The 23,735-nt window shown below is 43.4% G+C and overlaps 1 protein-coding gene across 1 annotated transcript in view; it reads right to left on the bottom strand.

The window, feature by feature from the left end:
• The window catches only part of LOC311138360 (lipid transferase CIDEC-like), a gene marked incomplete at both ends in the record, with an annotated part of 29,498 nt that extends 6,137 nt beyond the window's left edge, over positions 1-23,361 (bottom strand). The window contains 3 exons of the mRNA XM_084173023.1: positions 18,210-18,359; positions 21,581-21,731; positions 23,309-23,361. Of these exons, the coding sequence (XP_084029149.1) occupies positions 18,210-18,359; positions 21,581-21,731; positions 23,309-23,361 (354 nt within the window). The remainder of the gene's footprint in view (positions 1-18,209; positions 18,360-21,580; positions 21,732-23,308) is intronic.
• Between the last annotated feature and the right edge of the window lie 374 nt (positions 23,362-23,735).

The raw sequence follows: 23,735 nt of genomic DNA, 5'->3' as shown, positions 1-23,735 counted from the left end.
ATCAGCAAGGGCATTGAAGATGAAACGTGGCTGGGTCTTTCAGCATGACAATGATCCCAAACACACCGCCCGGGCAACGAAGGAGTGGCTTCGTAAAAAGCATTTCAAGGTCCTGGATTGCCCTAGCTAGTCTCCAGATCTCAACCCCATAGAAAATCTTTGGAGGGAGTTGAAAGTCCGTGTTGCCCAGCGACAGCCCCAAAACATCACTGCTCTAGAGGAGATCTGCATGGAGGAATGGGCCAAAATACCAGCAACAGTGTGTGAAAACCTTGTGAAGACTTACAGAAAACGTTTGACCCGTGTCATTGCCAACAAAGGGTATATAACAAAGTATTGAGAAACTTTTGTTGTTGACCAAATACTTATTTTCCACCATAATTTGCAAATAAATTCATAAAAAATCCTACAATGTGATTTTCTGGATTTTTTTTCCTCATTTGGTCTGTCATAGTTGACGTGTACCTATGATGAAAATTACAGGCCTCTCTCATCTTTTTAACTGGGAGATCTTGCACAATTGGTGGCTGACTAAATACTTTTTTCCCCACTGTGTGTGTGTGTGTGTGTATACACACACACACAAACACACACACACACACACAGAGGGAAAAAAGTATTTGATCCCCTGCTGATTTTGTACGTTTGCCCACTGACAAAGAAATTATCAGTCTATAATTTTAATGGTAGGTTTATTTGAACAGTGAGAGACAGAATAACAACAACAAAATCCAGAAAAATGCATGTCAAAAATGTTATTAATTGATTTGCATTTTTAATGAGGGAAATAAGTATTTGACCCCTCTGCAAAACATGACTTAGTACTTGGTGGCAAAACCCTGGTTGGCAATCACAGATGTCAGACGTTTCTTGTAGTTGGCCACCAGGTTTGCACACATCTCAGGAGGGATTTTGTCCCACTCCTCTTTGCAGATCATCTCCAAGTCATTAAGGTTGAGGATGACTTTTTGCAACTTGGACCTTCAGCTCCCTCCACAGATTTTCTATGGGATTAAGGTCTGGAGACTGGCTAGGCCACTCCAGGACCTTAATGTGCTTCTTCTTGAGCTACTCCTTTGTTGCCTTGACCGTGTGTTTTGGGTCATTGTCATGCTGGAATACCCATCCACGACCCATTTTCAATGCCCTGGCTGAGGGAAGGAGGTTCTCACCCAAGATTTGACGGTACATGGCCCCGTCCATCGTCCCTTTGATGCGGTGAAGTTGTCCTGTCCCCTTAGCAGAAAAACACCCCCAAAGCATAATGTTTCCACCTCCATGTTTGACGGTGGGGATGGTGTTCTTGGGGTCATAGGCAGCATTCCTCCTCCTCCAAACACGGCGAGTTGAGTTGATGCCAAAGAGCTCCATTTTGGTCTCATCTGACCACAACACTTTCACCCAGTTCTCCTCTGAATCATTCAGATGTTCATTGGCAAACTTCAGACGGGCATGTATATGTGCTTTCTTGAGCAGGGGGACCTTGCGGACGCTGCAGGATTTCAGTCCTTCACGGCGTAGTGTGTTACCAATTGTTTTCTTGGTGACTATGGTCCCAGCTGCCTTGAGATCATTGACAAGATCATCCCGTGTAGTTCTGGGCTGATTCCTCACCGTTCTCATGATCATTGCAACTCCACGAGGTTAGATCTTGCATGGAGCCCCAGGCCGAGGGAGATTGACAGTTCTTTTGTGTTTCTTCCATTTGCGAATAATCGCACCAACTGTTGTCACCTTCTCACCAAGCTGCTTGGCGATGATCTTGTAGCCCATTCCAGCCTTGTGTAGGTCTACAATCTTGTCCCTGACATCCTTGGAGAGCTCTTTGTTCTTGGCCATGGTGGAGAGCTTGGAATCTGATTGATTGATTGCTTCTGTGGACAGGTGTCTTTTATAGAGGTAACAAACTGAGATTAGGAGCACTCCCTTTAAGAGTGTGCTCCTAATCTCTGCTCGTTACCTGTATAAAAGACACCTGGAGCCAGAAATCTTTCTGATTGAGAGGGGGTCAAATACTTATTTCCCTCATTAAAATGCAAATCAATTAATAACATTTTATTTTTTTGTTGTTATTCTGTCTCTCACTGTTCAAATAAACCTACCATTAAAATTATAGACAGATCATGTCTTTGTCAGTGGGCAAATGTACAAAATCAGCAGGGGATCAAATACTTTTTTCCCCCTCACTATATATATATATATATATATATATATATATATATATAAGTACCAGTCAAAAGTTTGGACACACCTACTTATTCAAGGGTTTTTCTATATTTTGACTATTTTCTACATTGTAGAAGAATAGTGAAGATATCAAAACTATGAAATAACACATATGGAATCATGTAGTAACCAAAAAAAAAAAGTGTTAAACAAATCCAAATATATTTTAGATTTTTCAAATAGCCACCCTTTGCTTTGATGACAGCTTTGCACACTGTTGGCATTCTCTCAATCAACCTCATGAGGTAGTCACCTGGAATATATTTCAATTAACAGGTGTGCCTTCTTAATAGTTAATTTGTGGAATTTCTTTCCTTCTTAATGCGTTTGAGCCTATCAGTTGTGTTGTGAAAAGGTAGGGAGGGTATACAGAAGATAGCCCTATTTGGTAAAATACCAAGTCCATATTATGGCAAGAATAGCTCAAATAAGCAAAGAGAAATGACAGTCCATCATTACTTTAAGACATGAAGGTCAGTAAATATGGAACATTTCAAGAACTTTGAAAGTTTCTTCAAGTGCAATCGCAAAAACCATCAAGCGCTATGATGAAACTGGCTCTCATGAGGACCGCGACAGGAATGGAAGACCCAGAGTTACCTCTGCTGCAGAGGATAAGTTCATTAAAGTTACCAGCCTCAGAAATTGCAGCCCAAATAGATGCTTCACAGAGTTCAAGTAACAGACACATCTCAACATCAACTGTTCAGAGGAGACTGCGTGAATCAGGCCTTCATGGTCGAATTGCTGCAAAGAAACCACTACTGAAGGACACCAATAAGAAGAAGAGACTTGCATTGGCCAAGAAACACGAGCAATGGACATTAGACCGATGGACATGTGTCCTTTGGTCTGGAGTACAAATTTGAGATTTTTGGTTCCGACCGCCGTGTCTTTGTGAGATGCGGTGTGGTTGAACGGATGATCTCTGCATGTGTATTTCCCACTGTAAAGCACGGAGGAGGTGGTTTTATGGTGTGTTTTTTTTTGCTGGTGACACTGTCTGTGATTTGTTTAGAATTCAAGGCACACTTAACCAGCATGGCTACCACAGCATTCTGCAGCAATACACCATCCCATCTGGTTTGGGCTTAGTGGGACTATCATTTGTTTTTCCAACAGGACAATGACCCAACACACCTCCAGGCTGTGTAAGGGCTATTTTAACAAGAAGGAGAGTGATGGAGTGCTGCATCAGATGACCTGGCCTCCACAATCCCCCGACCTCAACCAAATTGAGATGGTTTGGGATGAGTCGGACAGCAGAGTGAAGAAAAAGCAGCCAACAAGTGCTCAGCATATGTGGGAACTCCTTCAAGACTGTTCCAGGTGAGCATTCCAGGTTAAGCTGGTTGAGAGAATGCCAAGAGTGTGCAAAGCTGTCATCAAGGCAAAGGGTGGGTATTTGAAGAATCTCAAATATAAAATACATTTTGATTTCTTTAACACTTTTTTTGGTTACTACATGATTCCATATGTGTTATTTCATAGTTTTGATGTCTTCACTATTATTCTACAATGTAGAAAATAGTAAAAAATAAAGAAAAACCCTTGAATGAGTAGGCGTTCTAAAACTTTTGACCGGTAGTGAGTGAGTGAGTGATTGAGAAATAGATATATATACATACACACACACACACACACACACACACACACACACACACACACACACACACAACCGTTCAAAAGTTTGGGGTCACTTAGAAATGTCCTTGTTTTTTTTTGTCCATTAAAATAACATCAAATTGATCAGAAATACAATGTAGACATTGTTAATGGCTATTATAGCTGGAAATGGCTGATTTTTAATGGAATATCTACATAGGCGTACAGAGGCCCATTATCAGAAACCATCAGTCCTGTGTTCCAATGGCACGTTGTGTTTGCTAATCTAAGTTTATCATTTTAAAAGGCTATTTGATCATTAGAAAACCCTTTTGCTATTATGTTAGCACAGCTAAAAACTGTTGTGCTGATTATAGAAGCAATAAAACAGGCCTTCTTGAGACTAGTTGACTATCTGGAACATCAGCAATTGTGGGTTCGATTACAGGCTCAAAATGGCCAGAAACAAATAACTTTCCTCTGAAACTCGTCAGTCTATTCTTGTTCTGAGAAATGAAGGCTATTCCATGCGAGAAAAAACAAGAAACTGAAGATCTCGTACAACGCTGTGTACTACTCCCTTCACAGAACAGCGCAAACTGGCACTAACCAGAATAGAAAGAGGAGTGGGAGGCCCCGGTGCACAACTGAGCAAGAGGAGTGTGTCTAGTTTGAGAAACAGGCGCCTCACAGGTCCTCAACTGGCAGCTTCATTAAATAGTACCTGCAAAACACCATTCTCAACAGCCTCTTCACTGATAAACTTAGATTAGCAAACACAACGTGCCATTGGAACACAGGACTGATGGTTGCTGATAATGGGCCTCTGTACGCCTATGTAGATATTCCATTAAAAATCAGCCGTTATCAGCTACAATAGCCATCTACAACATTAAAATGTCTACACTGAATTTCTGATCAATTTGATGTTATGTTAAGTGGGGATAAAATTGCTTTTCTTTTGAAAACAAGGACATTTATAAGTGACCCCAAACTTTTGAACGGTAGTGTGTGTATATGTATGTACAGTTGAAGTCGGAAGTTTACATATACCTTTACCAAATATATTTAAACTCAGTTTTTCACAATTCCTGACATTTAATCCTAGTAAAAATTCCCTGTCTTAGGTCAGTTAGGATCACCACTTTATTTTAAGAATGTGAAATGTCAGAATAATAGTAGAGAGAATTATTTATTTCAGCTTTATTTCTTTCATCACATTCCCAGTGGGTCAGAAGTTTACCTACACTCAATTTGTATTTGGTAGCATTGCCTTTAAATTGTTTAACTTGGGTCAAACGTTTCGGGTAGCCTTCCACAAGCTTCCCACAATAGGTTGGGTGAATTTTGGCCCACTCCTCCTGGCAGAGCTGGTGTAACTGAGTCAGGTTTGTAGGCCTCCTTGCTCGCACACGCTTTTTCAGTTCTGCCCACACATTTTCTATAGGATTGAGGTCAGGGCTTTGTGATGGCCACTCCAATACCTAGACTTTGTTGTCCTTAAGCCAACTTGCCAAAACTATAGTTTGTTAACAAGAAATGTGTGGAGTGGTTGAAAAACTAGTTTTAATGACTCCAACCTAAGGGTATGTAAACTTCTGACTTCAACTGTATGTATATATATACACACACACACACAGTTGAAGTCGGAAGTTTACATACACTTAGGTTGGAGTCATTAAAACTAGTTTTTCAACCACTCCACACATTTCTTGTTAACAAACTATAGTTTTGGCAAGTCGGTTAGGACATATACTTTGTGCACGACACAAGTAATTTTTCCAACTATTGTTTACAGACATTATTTCACTTATAATTCACTGTATCACAATTCCAGTGGGTCAGAAGTTTACAGTGCCTTTAAACAGCTTGGAAAATTCCAGTAAATGATGTCATAGCTTTAGAAGCTTCTGATAGGCTAATTGACATCATTTGAGTCAATTGGAGGTGTACCTGTGGATGTATTTCAAGGCCTACCTTCAAACCCAGTGCCTCTTTTCTTGACATCATGGGAAAATCAAAAGAAATCAGCCAAGACCTCAGAAAAAACATTGTAGACCTCCACAAGTCTGGTTCATCCTTGGGAGCAATTTCCAAATGCCTGAAGATACCACGTTCATCTGTACAAAAAAATTGTACGCAAGTATGAACACTTTGGTGCGAAAAGTGCAAATCAATCCCAGAACAACAGCAAAGGACCTTGTGAAAATGCTGGAGGAAACAGGTACAAAAGTATCTATATCCACAGTAAAACTAGTCCTATATCGACAGCGCCGGAGAAGATGGCTGCCGTTTTACAGCCCTCTAACCAATTGTACTATTATGTGTGTTTTTCCGCGTTATTTGTAATTTATTTTGTACATAATGTTTCTGCCATCGTCTCTTATAACCAAAGAGAGCTTCTGGATATCAGGACAGCGATTACTCACCTCGCATTGGACGAAGATTTTTTCTTCAACGAGGCGTTCGCGAAGGATATCCTACAGACACCCGACAAGGCCCAGATCCCCGTCATTCGCGTGAGGAAGAGACTGAGATATCGCGGACGCAGATCCGGGTGCCTTGTAAGGATCCGACGGCGAGCGAGTAAACTGCCTCTCCCATCAATCCTATTAGCCAACGTTCAATCTTTTGAGAATAAAATTGACGATTTAAGATTACGGTTATCCTACCAACGGGACATTAAAAACTGTAATATCTTATGTTTCACGGAGTCGTGGCTGAACGACAACAATGATAACATTCAGCTAGCAGGCTATACGCTACATCGACAGGACAGAACGGCAGACTCTGGTAAGACAAGGGGTGGCGGTCTCTGTATATTTGTAAACAACAGCTGGTGCACAAAATCAAATACTAAGGAAGTCTCGAGGTTTTGCTCGCCTGAGGTAGAGTATCTTATGATAAGCTGTAGACCACACTATTTACCAAGAGAGTTTTCATCTATATTTTTCATAGCTGTCTATTTACCACCACAAACCAATGCTGGCATTAAGATTGCACTGAATGAGTTGTACAAGGCCATTAATCAACAGGAAAACGCTCATCCAGATGCAGCGCTCCTAGTAGCCGGGGACTTTAATGCAGGGAAACTTAAATCCGTTCTACCTAATTTCTACCAGCATGTTAAATGTGCAACCAGAGGGAAAAAAACTCTAGACCACCTTTACTCCACACACAGAGACGCATACAAAGCTCTCCCTCGCCCTCCATTTGGCAAATCTGACCATAACTCTATCCTCCTGATTCCTGCTTATAAGCAAAAACTGAAGCAGGAAGCACCAGTGATTCGGTTAATAAAAAAGTGGTCAGATGACGCAGATGCTAAGCTACAGGACTGTTTTGCTAGCACAGACTGGAACATGTTCCGGGATTCTTCAGACAGCATTGAGGAGTACACCACATCAGTCACTGGCTTCATCAATAAGTGCATCGATGATGTCGTCCCCACAGTGACCGTACGTACATACCCCAACCAGAAGCCATGGATTACAGGAAACATCCGCACGGAGCTAAAGGGTAGAGCTGCCGCTTTCAAGGAACGGGACTCTAACCCGGACGCTTATAAGAAATCCCGCTATGACCTCCGACGAACCATCAAACAGGCAAAGAGTCAATACAGGTCTAAGATTGAATCATACTACACTGGCTGAGACGCTCGTCGGATGTGGCAGGGCTTGAAAACTATTACAGACTACAAAGGGAAGCACAGCCGCGAGCTGCCCAGTGACACAAGCCTACCAGACGAGCTAAACCACTTCTATGCTCGCTTCGAGGCAAGCAACACTGAAGCATGCATGAGAGCACCAGCTGTTCCGGACGACTATGTGATCACGCTCTCCGTAGCCGATGTGAGTAAGACTTTTAAGCAGGTCAACATTCACAAGGCCGCAGGGCCAGACGGATTACCAGGACGTGTACTCCGAGCATGTGCTGACCAACTGGCAAGTGTCTTCACTGACATTTTCAACATGTCCCTGACTGAGTCTGTAATACCAACATGTTTCAAGCAGACCACCATAGTCCCCGTGCCCAAGAACTCTAAGATAACCTGCCTAAATGACTACCGACCCGTAGCACTGACGTCTGTAGCCATGAAGTGCTTTGAAAGACTGGTCATGGCTCACATCAACAGCATAATCCCAGAAACCCTAGACCCACTCCAATTTGCATACCGCCCCAACAGATCCACAGATGATGCAATCTCTATCGCACTCCACACTGCCCTTTCCCACCTGGACAAGAGGAACACCTACGTGAGAATGCTATTCATTGACTACAGCTCAGCATTCAACACCATAGTGCCCTCTAAGCTCATCACTAAGCTAAGGATCCTGGGACTAAACACCTCCCTCTGCAACTGGATCCTGGACTTCCTGACGGGCCGCCCCCAGGTGGTAAGGGTAGGTAACAACACATCTGCCACACTGATCCTCAACACGGGGGCCCCTCAGGGGTGCGTGCTCAGTCCCCTCCTGTACTCTCTGTTCACCCATGACTGCATGGCCAGGCACGACTCCAACACCATCATTAAGTTTGCCGACGACACAACAGTGGTAGGCCTGATCACCGACAACGATGAGACAGCCTATAGGGAGGAGGTCAGAGATCTGGCCGTGTGGTGCCAGGACAACAACCTCTCCCTCAACGTGACCAAGACAAAGGAGATGATTGTGGACTACAGGAAAAAAAAGAGGACTGAGCACGCCCCCATTCTCATCGACGGGGCTGTAGTGGAACAGGTTGAGAGCTTCAAGTTCCTTGGTGTCCACATCACCAACGAACTATCATGGTCCAAACACACCAAGACAGTCGTGAAGAGGGCACGACAAAGCCTATTCCCCCTCAGGAGACTAAAAAGATTTGGCATGGGTCCTCAGATCCTCAAAAAATTCTACAGCTGCACCATCGAGAGCATCCTGACTGGTTGCATCACCGCCTGGTATGGCAACTGCTTGGCCTCTGACCGCAAGTCACTACAGAGGGTAGTGCGTACGGCCCAGTACATCACTGGGGCAAAGCTCCCTGCCATCCAGGACCTCTATACCAGGCGGTGTCAGAGGAAGGCCCTCAAAATTGTCAAAGACTCCAGCCACCCTAGTCATAGACTGTTCTCTCTGCTACCGCACGGCAAGCGGTACCGGAGTGCCAAGTCTAGGTCCAAAAGACTTCTCAACAGCTTCTACCCCCAAGCCATAAGACTCCTGAACAGCTAATCATGGCTACCCGGACTATTTGCACTGCCCCCCCACCCCATCCTTTTTACGCTGCTGCTACTCTGTTAAGTATTTATGCATAGTCACTTTAACTCTACCCACATGTACATATTACCTCAACTACCTCAACTAGCCGGTGCCCCCGCACATTGACTCTGCAAAGGTACCCCCCTGTATATATAGCCTCCCTACTGTCACTTTATTTTACTGTATATATAGCCTCCCTACTGTCACTTTATTTTACTTCTGCTCTTTTTTTCTCAACACTTTTTTTGTTGTTGTTTTATTCTTACTTTTTTTGTTTAAAATAAATGCACTGTTGGTTAAGGGCTGTAAGTAAGCATTTCACTGTAATGTCTGCACCTGTTGTATTCGGCGCATGTGACCAATAAAATTAGATTTGATTTGATTTGACATAACCTGAAAGGCCGCTCAGCAAGGAAGAAGCCACTGCTCCAAAACCTCCATAAAAAAGCCAGACTATGGTTTGCAACTGCACGTGGGGACAAAGATCATCCTTTTTGGAGAAATGTCCTCTGGTCTGATGAAACAAAAATAGAACTGTTTGGCCATAATGACCATTGTTATGTTTGGAGGAAAAAGGAGGCGGCTTGCAAGCCGAAGAACACCATCCCATCCGTGAAGCACGGGGGTGGCAGCATCATGCTGTGGGGGTGCTTTGCTGCAGGAGCGACTAGTGCACTTCACAAAATAGATGGCATCATGAGGAAGGAAAATTATGTGGATATATTGAAGCAACATCTCAAGACATCAGTCAGGAAGTTAAAGCTTGGTCGCAAATTGGTCTTCCAAATGGACAATGACCCCAAGCATACTTCCAAAGTTGTGGCAAAATGGCTTAAGGACAACAAAGTCAAGGTATTGGAGTGGCCATCACAAAGCCCTGACCTCAATCCTATAGAAAATGTGTGGGCAGAACTGAAAAAGCGTGTGCGAGCAAAGAGTCCTACAAACCTGACTCAGTTACACCAGCTCTGTCAGGAGGAATGGGCCAAAATTCACCCAACTTATTGTGGGAAGCTTGTGGAAGGCTACCCGAAACGTTTGACCCAAGTTAAACAATTTAAAGGCAATGCTACCAAATACTAATTGAGTGTAGGTAAACTTCTGACCCACTGGGAATGTGATGAAATAACTAAAAGCTTAAATAAATCATTCTCTCTACTATTATTCTGACATTTCACATTCTTACAATAAAGTGGTGATCCTAACTGACCTAAGACAGGGAATTTTTACTAGGATTAAATGTCAGGAATTGTGAAAAACTGAGTTTAAATGTATTTGGCTGAGGTGTATGTAAACATCCGACTTAGACAGACAGACAGACAGACAGACAGACATCAGCCTCAACAGCATTCTCTGGTGTAGCACCATGGCGTATTTTATTTCTCGTGTCACTTTTTTATTTTAAAACTTTGCATTGTTGGGAAGGGCCCGTAAGCAAGCATTTCACGGTAATGTCTACACCAATTGTATTCGGTGCATGTGACAAATAAAATTGGATGATAATTCACAGAAGTGAGGGCTCTTCACCATTATACCTGGGTGACCTGGTGTAATGGCACCACCTAGTGGACTCTGTGGTAAGAAGGCTCAGGGGAGATATGTCAAATAAAATATATATATTTATATACAGCTCTGGAATAAATTTAGAGACCACTGCAAATTTTTCTTAAATCAGCATCTCTACATGTATGACAGCCATTCCATTCCAGTGTCTGTTGAATTCCAACACAGGCACACCTCATTCTACTGAATTAGGTACTGATTAGGTGATCACATGAACCAAATCTTATTTAACGAGGAAAAGTATAAAAAACACTGCTGTGGTCATCACTATCCTCTTGCAATAGGACCAACTGGATGTCAACAACAGTGCTAATAGTACCTCAAAAGTAATATTAATCAAAAAATAACTATTGACCATGCCAAAAGAGTTGAAAAGGAAAGTTTTGAGTGAGGAAAATAAGGGTTCAATTCTGGCTTTACTGGCAGAGGGATACAGTGAGCGTCAGGTTGCTTCCATCCATAAAATTTCAAAGACGGCGGTTCATAAGAACAAGGTCAAGCAGCAGACATTGGGGACATCAAAGCTACTGACCGGCAGAAGGCGAAAACGACACTCTACTGACTGGGATGACCGCCAACTCATTCGAATGTCACTCAACAACCGTAGGATGACATCAAGTGACCTACAAAAAGAATGGCAAACGGCAGCTGGGATGAAGTGCACGGCGAGGACGGTTCGAAACAGGCTCCTAGGGGCAGGGCTGAAGTTGTGCAAAGCTAGAAAAAAGCCCTTCTTCAATGAGAAGCAAAGAAGAGCCAGGCTGTGGTTTGCAAAAGACCATTAGGATTGGGCCGTAGAGGACTGGAGTAAGGTCATCTTCTCTGATGAGTCCAATTTTCAGCTTTGCCCAACAACTGGTCTTCTAATGGTTAGACGGAGACCTGGAGAGGCCTACAAGCTACAGTGTCTCACACCCACTGTGAAATTTGGTGGAGGATCGGTGATGATCTGGGGGTGCTTCAGCAAGGCTGGAATCGGGCAGATTTGTCTTTGTGAAGGACGCATGAATCAAGCCACGTACAAGGTTGTCCTGGAAGAAAACATACTTCCTTTTGCTCTGACAACTCTGAGGATGGGTTTTTCCAGCAGGACAATGCGCCATGTCACACAGCCAGGTCAATCAAGGTGTGGATGGAGGACCACCAGATCAAGACCCTGTCATGGCCAGCCCAATCTCCAGACCTGAACCCCATTGAAAACTTCTGGAATGTGATCAAGAGGAAGATGGATGGTCACAAGCCATCAAACAAAGCAGAGCTGCTTGAATCTTTGCGCCAGGAGTGCCATAAAGTCACCCAACATCAATGTGAAAGACTGGTGGAGAGCATGCCAAGACGCATGAAAGCTGTGATTGAAAATCAGGGTTATTCCACCAAATATTGATTTCTGAACTCTTCCTTAGTTAAAACATTAGTATTTGTGTTGTTTAAAAATGAACATGAACTTATTTTCTTTGCATTATTCGAGGTCTGACAACACTGCATATTTTTTGTTATTTTGACCAGTTGTCATTTTCTGCAAATAAATGCTCTAAATGACAATATTTTTATTTGGAATTTGGGAGAAATGTTGTCAATAGTTTATAGAATAAAACAAAAATGTTAATTTCACCCAAACACATACCTATAAATAGTAAAACCAGAGAAACGTATATTTTTTGCAGTGGTCTCTTAATTTTTTCCAGAGCTGTGATATATATATATATATATATATATATATATATATATATATATATATATATATATATATATATATATATATATACATATACATATATATACACACACACACACACACACACACACACATACAGTGGGGAAAAAAGTATTTAGTCAGCCACCAAATTGTGCAAGTTCTCCCACTTAAAAAGATGAGAGAGGCCTGTAATTTTCATCATAGGTACACATCAACCAGAAAATCACATTGTAGGATTTTTAATGAATTTATTTGCAAATTATGGTGGAAAATAAGTATTTGGTCAATAACAAAAGTTTCTCAATACTTTGTTATATACCCTTTGTTGGCAATGACACGGGTCAAACGTTTTCTGTAAGTCTTCACAAGGTTTTCACACACTGTTGCTGGTATTTTGGCCCATTCCTCCATGCAGATCTCCTCTAGAGCAGTGATGTTTTGGGGCTGTCACTGGGCAACACAGACTTTCAACTCCCTCCAAAGATTTTCTATGGGGTTGAGATCTGGAGACTGGCTAGGCCACTCCAGGACGTTGAAATGCTTCTTACGAAGCCACTCCTTCGTTGCCCGGGCGGTGTGTTTGGGATCATTGTCATGCTGAAAGACCCAGCCACATTTCATCTTCAATGCCCTTGCTGATGGAAGGAGGTTTTCACTCAAAATCTCACGATACATGGCCCCATTAATTATTTCCTTTACACGGATCAGTCATCCTGGTCCCTTTGCAGAAAAACCCCAAAGCATGATGTTTCCACACCCATGCTTCACAGTAGGTATGGTGTTCTTTGGATGCAACTCAGCATTCTTTGTCCTCCAAACACGACGAGTTGAGTTTTTACCAAAAAGTTCTATTTTGGTTTCATCTGACCATATGACATTCTCCCAATCCTCTTCTGGATCATCCAAATGCACTCTAGCAAACTTCAGACGGGCCTGGACATGTACTGGCTTAAGCAGGGGGACACGTCTGGCACTGCAGGATTTTAGTCCCTGGCGGCGTAGTGTGTTACTGATGGTAGGCTTTGTTACTTTGGTCCCAACTCTCTGCAGGTCATTCACTAGGTCCCCCCGTGTGGTTTTGGGATTTTTGCTCACCGTTCTTGTGATCATTTTGACCCCACGGGGTGAGATCTTGCGTGGAGCCCCAGATCGAGGGAGATTATCAGTGGTCTTGTATGTCTTCCATTTCCTAATAATTGCTTCCACAGTTGATTTCTTCAAACCAAGCTGCTTACCTATTGCAGATTCAGTCTTCCCAGCCTGGTGCAGGTCTACAATTTTGTTTCTGGTGTCCTTTGACAGCTCTTTGGTCTTGGCCATAGTGGAGTTTGGAGTGTGACTGTTTGAGGTTGTGGACAGGTGTCTTTTATACTGATAACAAGTTCAAACAGGTGCCATTAATACAGGTAACGAGTGGAAGACAGAGGAGCCTCTTAAAGAAGAAGTTACAGGTCTGTGAGAGCCAGAAATCTTGCTTGTAGGTGACCAAAGTGTACATCAGCAAAAAAAGAAACGTCCTCTCACTGTCAACTGCGTTTATTTTAAGCAAACTTAACTTGTGTAAATATTTGTATGAACATAAGATTCAACAACTGAGACATAAACTGAACAAGTTCCACAGACATGTGACTAACAGAAATGGAATAATGTGTCCCTGAAAAAAAGGGGGGGGGGGGTCAAAAGTAACAGTATCTGGTGTGGCCAACAGCTGCATTAAGTACTGCAGTGCATCTCCTCCTCATGGACTGTACCAGATTTGCCAGTTCTTGCTGTGAGATGTTACCCCACTCTTCCACCTAGGCACCTGCAAGTTCCCAGACATTTCTGGGGGGAATGGCCCTAGCCCTCACCTGCCGATCCAACAGGTCCCAGACGTGCTCAATGGGATTGAGATCCGGGCTCTTCGCTGGCCATGGCATACCACTGACATTCCTGTCTTGCAGGAAATCACGCACAGAACGAGCAGTATGGCTGGTGGCATTGTCACGCTGGAGGGTCATGTCAGGATGAGCCTGCAGGAAGGGTACCACGAGGGAGGAGGATGTCTTCCCTGTAACGCACAGCGTTGAGATTGCCTGCAATGACAACAAGCTCAGTCTGATGCTGTGACACACCGCCCCAGACTATGACGGACCCTCAACCTCCAAATCGATCCCGCTCCAGAGTACAGGCCTTGGTGTAACGCTCATTCCTTAGACGATAAACGCGAACCCAACCATCACTCCTGGTGAAACAAAACCGCGACTCGTCAGTGAAGAGCACTTTTTGCCAGTCCGGTCTGGTCCAGCGATGGTGGGTTTGTGCCCATAGGCAACGTTGTTGCCGGTGATGTCTGGTGAGGACCTGCCTTACAACAGGCCTACAAGCCCTCAGTCCAGCATCTCTCAGCCTATTGCGGACAGTCTGAGCACTGATGGAGGGATTGTGCGTTCCTGGTGTAACTCGGGCAGTTGTTGCCATCCTGTACCTGTCCCGCAGGTGTGATGTTTGGATGTACCGATCCTGTGCAGGTGTTGTTACACGTGGTCTGCCACTGCGAGGACGATCAGCTGTCCGTCCTGTCTCCCTGTAGCGCTGTCTTAGGTGTCTCACAGTACGGACATTGCAATTTATTGCCCTGGCCACATCTGCAGTCCTCATGCCTCCTTGCAGCATGACTAAGGCACATTCACGCAGATGAGCAGGGACCCTGGGCATCTTTTTTTTGGTGTTTTTCCAGAGTCAGAGAGAATTGCCTACCGTCTGTAAGCTGTTAGTGTCTTAATGACCGTTCCACAGGTGCATGCTCATTAATTGTTTATGGTTCATTGAACAAGCATGGGAAACAGTGTTTAAACCCTTTACAATTAAGATCTGTGAAGTTATTTGGATTTTTACAAATTATCTTTGAAAGACAGGGTCCTGAAAAAATTGACGTTTCTTTTTTTGCTGAGTTTTACATACATACATACATACATACATACATAGCAAGCATTCGGAAAGTATTCAGACCCCTTGACTTTCTCCACATTGTTACGTTACAGCCTTATTCTAAAATAACTTTTTTTTTTTTTTTTTATTCCCCTCAATCTACACACGATACCCCATAATGATGAAGCAAAAACAGTTTCTTCGAATATTTTTTTCAAATGTATTAAAAATAAACGGAAATATCACATTTACATAAGTATTCAGACCCTTTACTCAGTACTTTGTTGATGCGCCTTTGGCAGCGATTGCAGGCTCCATTCTTCTTGCGTATGATGTAAAGCTTATATTTGGGGAGTTTCTCCCATTCTTCTCTGCAGATCCTCTCAAGTTCTGTCAGGTTGGATGGGGAGTGTCACTGCACAGCAGTGGAGGCTCCTCAGAAGAGGAAGGGGAGGACCATCCTCAGTAAATTTCATTAAAGAACAAATTGTAAAAGATTAAAAAGTTATTTTTTTAGATAAAACTATACTAAATATAATCACGTCACCAAATAATTGATTAAAACACACTATTTTGCAAAGAAGGTCTACAGTAGCCTCAACAGCACTCTGTAGGGTAGCACCATGGTGCAGCCGGAGGACAGCTAGCTTCAGTCCTCCTCTGGGTACATTGACTTCAATATAAAACCTAGGAAGCTCATGATTCTCATCCCCTTCCATAGACTTGCACAGTAATTATGACAACTTCCAGAGGACGTCCTCCAACCTATCAGAGCTCTTGCAGCATGAACTGACATTGTCCACCCAATCAAAGGATCAGACAATTAATCTAGTACTGAAAGCATAAACTACAGCTAGCTAGCACTGCAGTGTATAAAATGTGGTGAGTAGTTGACTCAAAGAGAGAAAGACAATAGTTGAACAGTTAACAAATTAATTTATTCCAAACTGAAGGAGAAGCAAGAGAGAAAGATATATTTTTTTTCACTTTCACAGCTAGCAAATTCAGCTAGCTAGTTTAGCCTACTGAAACACCCTTCTCAAACAGAGGGATGCCATGTTAGCTAGCTGGCTATGACTTTCCAACACAACACTGGAACTCTTCCAAGTCAAGGTAAGCTTTTAATTTTACTCATTTATTGCAACTGGGGCCAGCCGGTGTAACTGCTTACTGACTGTACACTTTAACGTTACTGCATGATTGTAGCGGGTTTACTAACGCGTTAGTTCTATTAGCTATGCTGACTATGACGTTACTTTAGCTAATATGGTGACAACGATGTAGGCTGTGTGTAGCGGTTTGGCTTGGAAAGGTTTTTTCGCCTGGTCACATACAGCTGATGTGTTGTCCACAAGTGAAGGGAAGAGGTGAGAGGAGGAGAGCGCATACTGTAGATGCGAGAAGGAATACAAAGTTGGGTACTATGAAAGTGAACTGTGTTTACACGTGATCAGGGGTGTATTCATTCCGCCGATTCTGTTGAAAAACGTTTCTTAAACAGAAGCAAACGGAACAAATCGAGGATAAACATACCTGAATTTGTCCAATAGAAACTCTTGTTTGCAACTGTTGGACTAATGAGTACACCCTATATCAGCTAGATGCAGGCAAGAGTGTGCAAGGCGGTATTGAATGTCACTATCTGTCCGTGTGTCACTGTCTGTCACTTCAAATGTCTCTCGACATGTGTGCACCTACGTTGTAAACTTTCATTCATAGGCAATAGAAATAAGGCCATGATCATCTTAAATGGCACTGACCGCCACTGCTGCACAGCTATTTTCAGGTCTCTCCAGAGATGTTCGATCGGGTTCAAGTCCGGGCTCTGGCTGGGCCACCCAAGGACATTCAGAGACTTGTCCCGAAGCCACTCCTGCGTTGTCTTGGCTGTGTGCTTACGGTCGTTGTCCTGTTGGAAGGTGAACCTTGGCCCCAGTCTGAGGTCCTGAGCGCTCTGGAGCAAGTTTTCATCAAGGATCTCTGTACTTTGCTCCGTTCATCTTTCCCTCGATCCTGACTAGTCTCCCAGTCCCTGCCACTGAAAGAACATCCCCACAGCATGATGCTGCCACCACACTTCACCGTAGGGATGGTGCCAGGTTTCCTCCAGACGTGTTGCTTGGCATTCATGCCAAAGAGTTCAATCTTTGTTTCATCAGACCAGAGAAACTTGATTCTCATGGTCTGAGAGTCCTTTAGGTGCCTTTTGGCAAACTCCAAGCGGGCTGTCATGTGCCTTTTACTCAGGAGTGGCTTCCGTCTGGCCACTCTACCATAAAGGCCTGATTGGTGGAGTGCTGCAGAAATGGTTGACCTTCTGGAAGGTTCTCCCATCTCCACAGAGGAACTCTGGAACTCTGTCAGAGTGACCATCGGGTTCTTGGTCACCTCCCTGACCAAGACCCTTCTCCCCCGATTACTCAGTTTGGCCGGGCGGCCAGCTCTAGGAAGAGTCTTAGTGGTTCCAAACTTCTTCCATTTAAGCATGATGAGAACCTTCAATGCTGCAGACATTTTTTGATACCCTTCCTCAGATCTGTGCCTCGACACAATCCTGTCTCTGAGCTCTACGGACAATTCCTTCGGCCTCTTGGCTTGGTTTTTGCTCTGACATGCAGTGTCAACTGTGGGACCTTATATAGACAGGTGTGTGCCTTTCCAAATCATGTCCAATCAATTGAATTTAGCACAGGTGGACTCCAATCAAGTTGTAGAAACATCTCATGGCTGATCAATGGAAACAGGATGCACCTGAGCTCAATTTCGAGTCTCATAGCAAACGGTCTGAATACTTATGTAAATAAGGTATCTGTTTTTATTTTTTTTATAAATTTGCAAAAATGTCTAAAAACCTGTTTTCACTTTGTCATTATGGAGTATTGCGTGTAGATTGAAGAGAAAATGTGGAAAAAGTGAAGGGGTCTGAATACTTTCCGAATGCACTGTATTATTGTGGCCCTACCAACCTGTGGAGGCGCCCACTTCTGCCCCTTCTCCAGGACCATGAGGACAGCGTTGTCTTGCAGGGTCAGGAAGAACTCCTCCGTGTCCACCCCCGTCCCGTCTTCATCCAGCACCAGGGCACTGACGCAGGACACGTGCAGAGAGTCCATTGCCTGAGAGGGAACAAACTACCAATTAGCCTGGAAGAGATATGGACCCAGTCCAGTCATTAAGGACTGAATCATACCCCCTCAGAGTTAGTTACTTAGCCACTCCATTCTCTTGAGGGTCATAGATTTCTATAGTGAGTAATGCAAGTACCGAGTATATGAATACATTTGCATGTCTCTGCTGAGTAGGTAGTTTCTGGAAAATTTTCGAAGACATGCGTAAAACAGCAGTAACGTCAGTTGGAGAACCAAATCAAGAGAGACAATGTCAGCAATGTCACCACTGGGGAGCCAGGCCCACCTAATCAGATTGGGCCCAAAAATACAAAAATAAAAGATGTATTCTTTGCTCTACTTGTCAGTGTTCCAAACGGGACATTATTTGTCTTTTACCTAAGGACAGTATTTGACATGGGCAGAAGCTTACCGGAACTGAATTCAGTCACCTTACATTTTCTTCAGGTTGAGTTCCTATTATCTCAATAGAGTTGTGGAGTTCGAAATAATTATCTGTAGAGGTCCGAGACAAGATTATGTCAAGGCACAGATCTGGGGAAGGGTACCATCAAATGTCTGCAGCATTGAAGGTCCCCAAGAACACAGTGGCCTCCATCATACTTAAATGGAAGAAGTTTGGAACCACCAAGACTCTTCCTAGAGCTGGCCGCCCGGCCAAACTGAGCAATCGGGGGAGAAGGGCCTTGGTCAGGGAGGTGAACCCGATGGTCACTCTGACAGAGCTTCAGAGTTCCTCTGTGGAGATGGGAGAACCTTCCAGAAGGACAACCATCTCTGCAGCACTCCACCAATCAGGCCTTTATGGTAGAGTGGCAAGACAGAAGCCACTCCTCAGTAAAAAGGCACATGAAAGCCCGCTTGGAGTTTGTCAAAAAGCACCTAAAGGACTCTCAGACCATGAGAAACAAGCTTCTCTGGTCTGATGAAACCAAGATTGAACACTTTGGCCTGAATGCCAAGCGTCACGTCTGGAGGAAACCTGGCACCATCCCTATAGTGAAGCATGGTGGTGGCAGCATCATGTTGTGGGGATGTTTTTCAGCGGCAGGGACTGGGAGACTAGTCAGGATCAAGGGAAAGATGAACGGAGCAAATTACAGAGAGATCATTGATGAAAACCTGCTCCAGAGCGCTCAGGACCTCAGACTGGTGCGAAGGTTCACCTTCCAACAGGACAACGACCCTAAGCACACAGCCAAGACAACGCAGGATTGGCTTCGGGATAAGTCTCTGAATGTCCTTGAGTGGCCCAGCCAGAGCACAGACTTGAACCCGATCGAACATCTCTGGAGAGACCTGAAAATAGCTGTGCAGCGACGCTCCCCATCCAACTGGACAGAGCTGCAGAGAAGAATGGGAGAAATTCCCTAAATACAGGTGTGCCAAGCTTGTAGCGTCATGTAAATGTGATATCAGTTTTTTGTAGTTTAATACATTTTCTAACATTTCTAAAACCCTGTTTTTGCTTTGTCATTATGGGGTATTGTGTGTAGATTGAGGGAAAACAACAATTTAATCCATTTTAGAATAAGGCTGTAACTTAACAAAATAATAATAATAGTTATTTGTCAGATGCCTCAGGACATTCAAGCCCATCTTACATAAAATCTAGTGCTGTACATAGTCTATTTCACCCCCCCAAAAAAAGTGTAAAAACTAACAACGGTTCTGGCATGTGTCACTTTGCACAGATACCATATGCAGTAAACAGTAGCTATCGCTGTGTAGGCTACACTTTGTAGGTTACTCACCGTTAGCTAGCCAAGACTCACTAGTCAAAAACAAGTACAATTGCCAAACAAAGCTCACAGTAAAAAAAATTCAAGAGACTGTGTATAGAAGATGATGTTAGCACATTTGCCAAGTTATTTGATATCAGTGGTTTTGCCATTAAGGGCCTCCAGTCCCCCTTTATATCAATCACTGATTGCATTTATCTAATCGAGGGCCTTAAAGACAGTTTCAGTACATTCAGAGACAATGATCAGCACTACAACGCTGTTTTTATTCAACACTTTTTGAAATCATGGAACATGCTTCTCCACTTTGACTTCCACCCTCCACTGAGACATCACCATCAGTCTAGTGAAAAAAAACAGTTATTTCAATTTATGCTCCGATGTGCCTCGCAAGTAATAGGCTACAACAACTGACCTATTACCAGTGTCATCATATAGCCTAGCTTGAGACTCAAGATTTGAAATGTAAGGGATTCCACGTTATTTATAATAAGAGGTAGACCTACATGGAGAAAATCGGACCTCTCTGCAGGAAACAATATTTCCAGTCAATGTAAATTGCCTATTATTTTTAGGAATTTAATTGGAAATAGAACTTTGCCCTGTGCTTCTCTGCCCATGCACTATAGTTAGGCTCTATAGGCCATTGGTCATTTAATTGATATCACACAATACATTGTAGGCACGCATGACTATGTCGCTTTGGATAAAAGCGTCTGCTAAATGGCATATTATATTATAGGCACACTTGATCTCCCGCGACCCACAGAGAATTGCACTCTGCTTGCATTTTGACTCAGTGTTTTCGACTAAGTAAAGGTTTGTGACCACTGTTCTAGTCTATATAGGCTATGGTTGCCTATTGTGATTATTACTTTTATATCAGGGCATTTTGTTCTAGTCTGAGTCTTAATTATAGGCCTATGGTTTATTATGTGTAGGTCTATGTGAGTCGCATGTTAACTGCAAGTCATGGACTTACGTAGGACTACAAGACTATTTGGTCTAATGTGAAATCACGTAAGATGGTTTGTTGTGTGCGATCGATTACAGTACTGTATAGGGTAGGCTATTATTTTATGATAATTTAATGATGATTTGAGTGCACACATTTTTGCCACACCTACATTTTTGCTGGCCCTGCCAGCAACCTATATCTGCCTACGCCACTGGCATGTACTGCAGCATACAAGCCTATGAAGAAAACTGCCAGTTCTCGGCTTCCCTTTGAAAGTCACTGACTCACCCATCCATTAAATCCTCCACTCTTTTATCCATCTCTGAGTCACATTGTTCCGTGGCTTAAATGTATGATGAAGAGGAAGTAACCAGACTCTTTCCTTCTCCCTTCCTTTACTGTCCATCACTCATAAACCACTCTTCTCTCTTATTAAACATGTACTCCTCCTCAAGCATCCTCTTCCTTCTCTTTCATCCCTTCCACATTTCCTCCTCTGTTCTCCTTACCTTGTTGACTAGGTCTCGTAGCCCGTCAGCCATGATTCCCTTTTTAACGCTGCGGTCAGCGCTGGTGACCCGGAAGGGCTTAGGCCGACGAGTCCCGACGAGGAGCTGCTGTGTCATGGAGGCACTGGCTGACACACTGGCTGTCACACACCTGGAGGAGACACATGCAAGCACACAGTCAAAAACTGTAAAATGTATTGGAAAATTATGCTGATCTTGACTCTATATGTCCTATGGTGTCAGAATGTGGTCCTCGGAGGGCCTGTTGTCTGGACCTATGGCAGTCTATGGGGATGCCACAGGGTTCAATTCTTGGGCCGACTCTTTTCTCCGTGTATATCAATGATGTCGCTCTTGCTGCTGGTGACTCTCAGATCCACCTCTACGCAGACGACACCATTTTGTATACATCTGGCCCTTCATTGGACACTGTGTTAACAAACCTCCAAACGAGTTTCAATGCCATACAACACTCCTTCAGTAGCCTCCAATTGCTCTTAAACACTAGTAAAACTAAATGCATGCTCTTCAATCGAACGCTGCTGGCACCCGCCCACCCGACTAGAATCACTACTCTCGACGGGTCTGACCTAGAGTATGTGGACAACTACAAATACCTAGGTGTCTGGTTAGACTGTAAACTCTCCTTCCAGACTCACATTAAGAATCTCCAATCCAAAGTTAAATCTAGAATCGGCTTCCTATTTCGCAACAAAGCCTCCTTCACTCATGCTGCCAAACATGCCCTCGTAAAACTGACTATCCTACCGATCCTTGACTTCGGCGATATCATTTACAAAATAGCCTCCAACACTCTACTCAGCAAATTGGATGTAGTCTATCACAGTGCCATCCGTTTTGTCACCAAAGCCCCATATACTACCCACCACTGTGAGCTGTACGCTCTTGTTGGCTGGTCCTCACTACATATTCGTCGCCAAACCCACTGGCTCCAGGCCATCTATAATCACTGCTAGGCAAATCCCCGCCTTATCTTAGCTCATTGGTCACCATAGCAACACCCACCCGTAGTATGCGCTCCAGCAGGTATATCTCACTGGTCATCCCCAAAGCCAACACCTCCTTTGGCCGCCATTCCTTCCAGTTCTCTGCTGCCAATGACTGGAACGAATTGCAAAAATCTCTGAAGCTGGAGACTCTTATCTCCCTCACTAACTTTAAGCATCAGTTGTCAGAGCACCTTACCGATCACTGCACCTGTACACAGCCCATCTGATATTAGCCCACCCAACTACCTCATACCCATATTGTTATTTATTTTGCTAATTTGCACCCCAGTATCTCTATTTGCACATCATCTCTTGCACATCTATCATTCCAGTGTTAATACTAATTGTAAGTATTTTGCACTATAGCCTATTTATTGCCTTACCTCCATAACTTGCTACATTTGCACACACTGTATATATATTTTCTGTTGTATTTTTGACTTTATGTTTTGTTTACCCCATATGTAACTCTGTGTTGTTGTTTTTAATCGCACTGCTTTGTTTTATCTTGGCCAGGTCACAGTTGTAAATGAGAACTTGTTCTCAACTGGCTTACCTGGTTAAATAAAGGTGAAAAAATATATATATATGTATGCACAGATGACTAAGTCTCTTTGAATAAAAGTGTCTGCTTAATGGCATACATTTTATATTAAAATAAACAAACAGAGCTGCCGGTGGAGCACATCCCCTCAGTGCTGCGGCATCAGGCACTTACTTGGAGAGAGAGGCAGAGGACAGGAGACTGAGGGACTTCATGGCATAATCCATCCTTTGGATCCTATGCTAGCAGGATCCACTGCTAACAGCACCTGGTGATTCACAGGGAACAACTCAATGTAGTCTTTACACTGCAGTTACAATATATCACCAGCAGGGAAGGCTACCACCACACTGACTGAACACAGCACTTGGGATCTTTTTACGAACATTTTACAAAATATTGTATGAGAGAAACATTTATTTTCTTTATTTAACCTTTATTTAATTAAACATAACTGACAAAGACACAAGCAAGCCATAATTACAGCTCCAAACCGTAATATTACTGGAGAGAAAAGGCAACCCTTGACAGCCTACTAACAGACAGAATAGGTATTGTCACATACAATAGATACTTGAGATGTGAGTATCCTAATGTAGCC

This window comes from Coregonus lavaretus (genome assembly GCF_964263955.1).
Source record: "Coregonus lavaretus genome assembly, chromosome: 12".
NCBI classification, from domain to species: Eukaryota; Metazoa; Chordata; class Actinopteri; order Salmoniformes; family Salmonidae; genus Coregonus; species Coregonus lavaretus.
Note: the sequence above shows the minus strand (reverse complement) of the source record. Positions and strands in the feature narration are given on the sequence as shown.